The sequence below is a fragment of the Crocuta crocuta genome, unplaced genomic scaffold (assembly GCF_008692635.1).
Source record: "Crocuta crocuta isolate KB4526 unplaced genomic scaffold, BGI_CrCroc_1.0 scaffold27, whole genome shotgun sequence".
In the NCBI taxonomy this organism is placed as follows: domain Eukaryota; kingdom Metazoa; phylum Chordata; class Mammalia; order Carnivora; family Hyaenidae; genus Crocuta; species Crocuta crocuta.
In genome coordinates, this window is record NW_027532250.1 from 7,461,962 (window position 1) to 7,469,668 (window position 7,707).

At 56.4% G+C, this 7,707-nt stretch overlaps 1 protein-coding gene across 1 annotated transcript; it reads right to left on the reverse strand.

Annotated features, from left to right (window-relative positions):
- Positions 1–277: 277 nt before the first annotated feature.
- On the reverse strand, positions 278–5,903 carry SNAI1 (snail family transcriptional repressor 1). Its single transcript, XM_077778335.1, has 3 exons — positions 5,636–5,903; positions 4,954–5,550; positions 278–1,285 (listed from the first exon to the last, which is right to left on the reverse strand). The coding sequence occupies exons 1-3, from the start codon at positions 5,901–5,903 to the stop codon at positions 1,101–1,103; spliced, it is 1,050 nt and encodes a 349-aa protein (XP_077634461.1). The 3' UTR covers positions 278–1,100.
- Between the last annotated feature and the right edge of the window lie 1,804 nt (positions 5,904–7,707).

The following is a 7,707-nucleotide window of genomic DNA, read 5'->3' on the forward strand; positions in this document are numbered from 1 at the left end:
AAGGCCCCCGCCCCCCCCCCCCACGCCCCCGTACTGCTCACTGGCCCACAGGTGTTTCCCAACCTCTACATCACACAGGACACCCGGGCTCAGAGGAAAACCCATGTGCACAAATAAAGTCCCTGACAGTCAAAGTCAGAAGTCCAAAGCCACGTTTTAAGGGGACAGGATTTAGGCCTGTGTCCGGAATATCCCAGAGCTCCATGAATCCCTGCCCCCTCCTCCCTTCCAGAAGGCTCTTTAAAACACCTGCCCCTCTATGAAACTAGACTTTTTTAATACATAAATTAACCACTTTATTGAATATCAATAAACTGTACATATAACTATACAAAACGTTTCCTTAGTACAAAATGTCGCTTGCAATATAAATACCAGTGTACCTTTAAAAATGTAAACATCTTCCTCCCGGGCCCACCTGTCAGACCCCAAAAATAGTCCTGGGAGACACATCGGTCAGGCTGAAGCACCCCACTCGGGCCCCCAACAAGTGACGGCAATTACTCACAGTCTCAAAAGAGGCTGATGTTAAATTGCCCATGAAACAGGTGACACCATGACAAACGGGAGGCTGAAATAGCTGCCTGGCCCGGGGGCATCCTGGGGTCTAGACCAGTCCTGTGTGCCGCCCCCACAGGCCCCGGGGGTGAACCTGGGGGTGGATTACTGCATAGTCAGTCACACCTCCTGGAGGGGTGGCCTGAGGGTTCCGGGCGGGGGAGGAGTGGGTTCCCCTGAGTGGGGGGGGTAGCTTCCTATCAGTCGGTCTGCTTTCGTCCCGGAGCTCAAAGCAGCTGTATCCAAACACCTTTGGATACACAAACCCACGCAGAAAGGCCGGCTCCAGAAACACTGGGCTACCAGCCACCCTCCCCGTCCGCCGCTCACAGAAGCGTCCACGGAAGGGCCTCCCTCCGAGCCCACTGAGGCACCAGGGCAGAGGGAACTGGAAAAAGGTCCTCAGAGTCCTGCGGGGCAAACGCAGCCCAAAGGGGGAGCTCAGAGGGAGTCCCGCAGTGAGGAGGGAGGCTCCTTCCCCCTGGAGCTGGGGCGGCTGCACGGTCGGGGGAGGGTCTGGAGAGGCAGGAGGAGTTTGAGGGTCAGCGGGGACCCCCTGAGCAGCCGGACTCTTGGTGCTTGTGCAGCAGGGACATGCGGGAAAAGGTTCGGGAGCACGTCTGGCACTGATACTTCTTGACATCCGAGTGGGTCTGGAGGTGCGCCCGGAGGTTGGAGCGGTCAGCGAAGGCTCGGCTGCAGTGGGAGCAGGAAAAGGGCTTCTCACCTGGGGACAGAAAACAGGAGCGCTGAGTGCTAAGCCATTGGGGGTAACAGATGACATTTACTGAAGTCCTGGCCCCCACCCCCACCCCCGGCTGTGTGACCCCAGATGCCCCCAACCCTGAAGGAATCCCATGACCCAGAAAAACCGTATCATTTAGTGTCCAAAGCCCTGGATATGATCAGAGCTCTGCCACTTCCCACTGTGTGACCTTGAGCAGGTCATCTGGCTTCTCTGAGCCTCCATTTGCTCATCTGTAAAATGGAGCTGTTCACCCCCGCAGCACCTACAGGAGTCGGTAACCCAGAAGTGGTAAATAAAGCACTCATTGTGGCAAGCTGGCTGGGAGCGCTCAACAAGCCAGGACAGTGACGGCGACTGAATTTACTGAACACTTACTTTGTGCCAGGGACACTCACGTCATTTAGTCCTACCTTTGTCCTCAGTTTAGAAATGGTGAGACTGAGGCACAGAGAAGCCAAGTAGGAATGCAGGGTCACCCAGCAAGAACCAAGCAGCCTGATTCCAGAGACCCTGATTTTAACCACTACACAGACTGGCCTCTCAGTCAAGGGGGTTATAGTGGGTGTTCCTTATTATCACGCCTGGATTCACTTCATCTGGGGACAGAGCTTGGGTCGGCCTTAAAGGCTCCCTGCCACACCTGGCCCCCCAGCAGTTTGGGCCACTTCCCTGAGCTGCTTCCCCAGCACAATGCTGCCGCCCAGCCACCTTCTTTCCGGTGATTTCAAGTCTTGTCTGTCCCGCATGATGTATAATCGTGTCCCCATGAGTAGGGATCTCCCCTAAATTCATCCCAAGCCTCTAGCCCAGGGCCTGGGACCCCCAAGAGGCTACAGAAACCTTTTACCTATGACTTGCTTGGAACCCCTTTCTACCTGTGCCTGGCCAGGGCCGTGCTGAAGAGTCCTGCTCGCAGAGCTAGGCACACAGTAGGTGCTCACTCAGTAAGTGCTCATACAAAGAGAAAGCTTCAGAGGAGCCTGACCTTCAATCACCACCAGATAATGCTGGTTCACCAACTTTCCCTAATTCCTGCCCCAATGAAGACGATATAGTACACAGTCCAAAAACACGGACAATGTGATTCTGTTGTCTTGGGGGTGCAGCATTTCCTACTAAATAAAAAGCCCAAATAGTAGCTCAGTAAACAAGGACTTATCAAACTTCTACTATGTGTCAGCCAATAATACTCTAAACATTCTTTACTAAAAAAAAAAAAAAAAAAGAATTCTACCTTCCTACTCTCGGCCTAAAATATGCCCCTAGGCCATGGCCCACTGGTTAAATCCCAGTGTTGGAATTCAGGAGCAGGGAATGAATGAATCCCATCAGCCTCTGGGTGCCTGGGGCCCTGTGCTGGGACGTCGATGCCTGAGGGCCACTACAGAACCAGCCATCCTTGGGCTCAGTCTCCTGGGGCAGATACACAAGGAGACGGGCCACACCGGACTAGGGGGACTTAGCAGGAGGACTAGGGAAGGGATGTCTGGGTTAACTGGCTGTCATTATTGAGCGCCCTCTGCATACTAGGTCTAAAAGGTCTAATGACTGCACCACAAGGTCCACACGAAATTCCTCCCCCTCACACACTCCCTGGTGAACTAAGGGCTTACTGAATGCAGACGTGGGTAAGGGGACATGGAGTCCTGTTTCCCCAGGGCACAAAAAGCCACCACCCTCTCTACTTCCTTGGCAGAGGTGAAGGGACCCTGGCTCCAGCCTTCTGAGCTGTGACTTGGGAAAGTGATTTCCTTCTGTGCCTCAGTTTCCTGATCTGTAAGGTGGGGATTACGACGGCACCTCTTTCCTAGGGCTGTTGATTTGCTGCATTGACCCAGGTAAAGGAGGCCCCGGGCAGTGCCCTTCCCACACAGCATGTAGGATCAGACATAAACATGGACAAAGGAGGGAGGCCTCCCTCGTAGGATGTGATGGGGTGGAGGCCTGTGTGTGCAAGCAGCAGGCACAGGCCCGCACCCCTTGCAGATCCCCCGCCCCCGCAGACGTCTTTATGGTGATCCTGGCGAGTGTGAAATCGGCACCAGGCCGGCGGGGACAAAGGCCGCCGAGGGGGGCACTGTACATGCGATACTCCCCGGATTAAAGGGGCCTGACACGCCGTGGGCCAGCAGCTGCGGCCGGAACAGGTGCTGGGCACCCCAGGCCCGTGCACCTGCTCCACCCCCCCAGCCCCCACCCACTGGGCCCACCATTAAGACTCACCATGGGAGTCAATGGGGATGGTGATGGTGCATTTCAACAGGCTTTTTGTGTCGGGGCCATGCCTTTACATGAAAATAATGTCCGGAGGGAGGCAAGCGGAGCTGGGGGGCTCAGGAGCACCCCAGTGGTTTCTACACTCCCAAATAGAGCCCTCTCAGCCCAGGACAGAGGCCAGGCAGTTGGACCTTTACATCAGGTCCCTTTAAAATCAGGACTCTGTGTGCACAAAGAAAGAGAAATGGGGGGGGGGGGNTAACGAACAACCCCGCGGACCCCGGTGGCCCAGAGGTCAGCCGCTGGGCCAGGGAAGGCCAGAGCGGGAGGCCTCCACACCGGTCAGCTTGACCCCAAAGCTGACAGCTCTGACCCTTGAACCTTCTCCCAAAGTCACACCCCAAAGAGCAGCCCCAAATGTGGTGGGCTCCATCTTTCAAGTTCTGAAAGGACATGGCGGCTGCCTTTTCCTTTTTTCCACATTTCCAGAAAGTTAGAGGATCGAAAATCTCCGTTTCACAATTTTCTACACGTTTAGTATTAAGTTTTTGAAACACAGATAGAACTGTGGTTTCTGCCGGCAAAGGTATTCCCGGGGCCTGCATGGCAGCACTGAGTTTATCTGCTCCACGGTGGGGGCAGGGATGGCAGATCTGAGAACCACAATAGATAAAGTTATTATGAAGTGATTAAGGAACCACTGAATCGTGACAGCCACCCTAAAAAACGCTATCCAGCCCACCCTGTCTGATTATGCTGTCACAATCCTGAGGCTCAGAGAGGTTAACTCGCTAGCCTGAGGTCACACAGCATGGAAGGAGAGCTAACATCAAAAACATTTCTGTTCAGCGGGCGCCTGCGTGGCTCAATTCAGCTCAGGTCACCATCTCGCCATTTTGTAAGTTTGAGCGCCCATGGGGCTCCGTGCTGACCATGTGGTGCTGTCCTCTCTCTGCCCCTCCCTCACTCTCAAAATAAACAAACGTTAAAAAAAAAAACCACATTTCAGTTATCACCTATCAAGTCATAGCCCAGGTGCTCCCTGCACACCTTTCTTTCCTGTAACCCAGGGAACCCCCACACTACGGCCTTGTGCTCATTTTACAGGTGAGGAAACTGAGGCCCAGAGAGGAGAAACAGCAGCTCAAGGTTTGAAGAGGTCCTGGGACAGGATCCCGGCCAGGCGGGGAGGGCGGAGTTCGGTGGGCTCCTTCACACCTGGCCCCCACTTTCCCACACCCCAACTCCCTCCCACCCCCCAGCCCGCGAAGACATGGAGACCGCCGGGCCTTAGGCGTGTGCCCGGAGGGGATGAGTGGATGTTCCCGCCGCACCTTTCGGTGCGGGGGCTGGAGCCTCAAGTTTCCGCACCGGGGAAGGCGCCGGCGGCGCACCCCACCCCCACCCCGAGCGGGCCGCGGGACACTCACCGGTGTGGGTGCGCACGTGGCCCTGCAGCAGCCAGGGCCTGGAGAAGGCCTTCCCGCAGGTGCCGCACACGCAGGGCAGCGTGTGGCTCCGGATGTGCATCTTGAGGGCCCCCAGGCTGAGGTACTCCTTGTTGCAGTACTTGCAGTTGAAGGCCTTGCGCGTCTGGGAGTCCTTGGCCACCGACAGCCCCGCCAGCTGCGCGGGCAACCGGCCCAGGCCGGCGAAGGCGACGTAGCCATCGGCCTCCAGGGACGAGGCTGAGGTGGAGGAGAAGGACGAAGGGGCCGGCGACGGGGGGCTGGGCGGCTGCGAGCCTTTCCCGCTGTCGTCGTCCGACAGGGAGGTCAGCTCCGCAGCCCCGGGGGCCTCCTGGGGCCGTGGGGCGGCCCAGCCGACGGGCTGTGCCTGCGGGGCCAGCAGCGAGTCCCAGATGAGCGTGGGCAGCGAGGCCGTGGGGTTGAGGACCTCAGGAGGCGGGATGGCCGCCAGCAGGTGGGCCTGGTCGTACGGCTGCTGGAAGGCAAACTCTGCTGGGAGACGGAGAAAAGGCAGGGTCAGGCATTCCGTCGCACAGTCAGTCAACAAACAGCAGCCTGCTGCGGGCGGGGGGAGGAGGGCGGGGCGCGCGAGGCCGGCGCTCAGTACTTACCGGGGGGANCCCTGGGGACCCCGCGCGCCCGCCTGCTCGCCGCTGCACCGTCTTCTGCTTCTGGCGCCCCCTGGCGCCGCGCGCCGCGGGTCTGGGCACCTGAGGTTCCGAAACCGTCTCCGCCTCCGGCTTGGGGAGGGGGCGGAAATTTCCTCGGCCAGGCTGGCGCCTCGCAAAGAGCGTGGGATTGACGAAGGACCATACACATTTCGGGGGAGGATACGAGGAAATGAACACCTTCACGTGGCTGCTGGTAGTGTGAAGTGCCACAGCCTTTTTTGCAGAGCAATCTGGCATCATCTAGCAAAAGGCATCCGTTCCTTCACTTAGCAAATGTTTACTGAGCACCCGCTACGTGCCAGTCACCATTCCCGGAGCTGGGGACACATTCCTGAACAAAACATTCGGGGTCTCTACCTAAGTGTAGCTCGCCGTATGGTAGGGGAGAGAGACGCAAGTAAACATAATTATTAAGCAAAGGGAAGTGTGCTTTGATGGGGGGAGGCCACAGGACGCCGTGACGGTCAAGAAACGGGTCACCTGACAGGGGGTCTGGGCAACTTCCCAGAGGAAGTGAAGAAATACCGAGGGGAAAGGCCCGAGGTAAGAATCAGTAACTGCTTCAGAGTCTTTGAGAGCAGCTCCCAAGGGATGGGGGTGGGGTGGCCAAGCCTGAGAGGTCAGATCTGCTGGGCCTCCAGGGCCTAGAGGAGTTTGAACTTTGCCCCAAGGACACTGGGAACCAAGACAGGATTTTTAGCCGAGGAGGGACCTGCTTGGAGTTTGGTTGAGAAAGATCACTCTGGGCAGGTGGGAGAAAGAAGTGGGGAAGGGCAGGGCAGGTCTTCTCACCTCTCTGGGGGTCATCAATACTGTGTCTAAGGGATCTAACGCCGGGCTCCACGGCGGGGGCACTGATTGATCCAGCGAGGCGGGGGCCCAGGGGAGGGACAGCTGGAGCCTCACCCTTAGCTCTCCTGTGAACCCACCGCTCCAGACAGGACAATGCCAGGCCTGGGGTGGGGGTGGAGGTACAGAAATAAATCCATAAATACGTTCCACCCAACTTGTTTTCATCTAGGAAGCAAGGGCTATGAAAACCTGTAAGTCCCACCACTCACCACCTAGAATGAGGGCAGGGACAATTGTCTGTTTGGGACAATCGTGTTCTAGTTGCTGAATCGAGTCTGGGGGGCCGGGCGGGGGGAGATGGGCCATAGGCAGTCACCACCTAGAATATACCCCTCTCCTGTGTCTGTTTAGTTCCAAAATATCATGATCGTCCTCCGCATGCAGCCAGAGGGAGGAGAGAGACCGTGTCTCTCTGCTGAAATCCTCCATGTTCCTGTCTCACCCAGAGTAAAAGCCAAAGTCCTCACCACAGCCCTCCGCCTGCTGATCTGACCTCTGCTGACCTTGTCTTGAGCCACCCTCCCTGGTCCCCAGGCACAATGATCCCTGCCCCCCCCCCCCCCTNTCACCTGGCTGCCTCCTTTTCAGTCTGTTTCAACATTTTTCACCAACGGCTCAGTCTCATCAGTAATGAGAGAAATGCAAATTAAAACCACGGCGAGATACCATTTCACACCCGTCAGAAGAACAAAAACTTAAAATTTGGTCAATATCAAGTGTTGAGGAGGGTGTGAGAGCAGCAGGACTTTTGTCCCATGCTGAGGAGAGTGTGGATGGGCACAACCACTTTGAAAAAGTTTGGCATCAGCTAGTAACAGTCTACTCCTAGGTCAACGGCATCCCAGGTCTTCTCAGCCCTGGCTGCAGATTAGATTCCGCTAAGCATACCCAAGCCTTGGCCCCACCCCCACGGACATCCTGATTTAATTAGTGGGGGGGGGGCGGAGGGGGGGAAGCTNAGGTGATTATTCTACTGAGCAGTCAAAACTGAGAACTATTGCCCGGCCCCAAACTCAGAAGAAACAAGAGAATATTCACTGAACCCTTCCTCCTAATAGCAAAAAATTGGGAGCGACCCAAATGTTTATCAGCAGTATCATGGATTAACAAACGAGGGTACAATCCCATAATGGAAGAGTGAATGACTCCTATGTCCAGGACATGACATGGGTGAGGAGTCCAGGGGCCGCTA

Coding starts and splice junctions, on each gene's coding strand:
- SNAI1 (XM_077778335.1), bottom strand. CDS start 5,903: ATGATGCCAGATTGCTCTGCAAAAAAGGCTGTGGCACTTCACACTACC. Junction 5,551..5,635: donor GACGGTGCAGCGGCGAGCAG/GCGGGCGCGCGG, acceptor CCCCGCCCGCAG/CAGGCTGCTGTTTGTTGACT. Junction 1,286..4,953: donor CCACGTGCGCACCCACACCG/GTGAGTGTCCCG, acceptor TTCTGTCCCCAG/GTGAGAAGCCCTTTTCCTGC.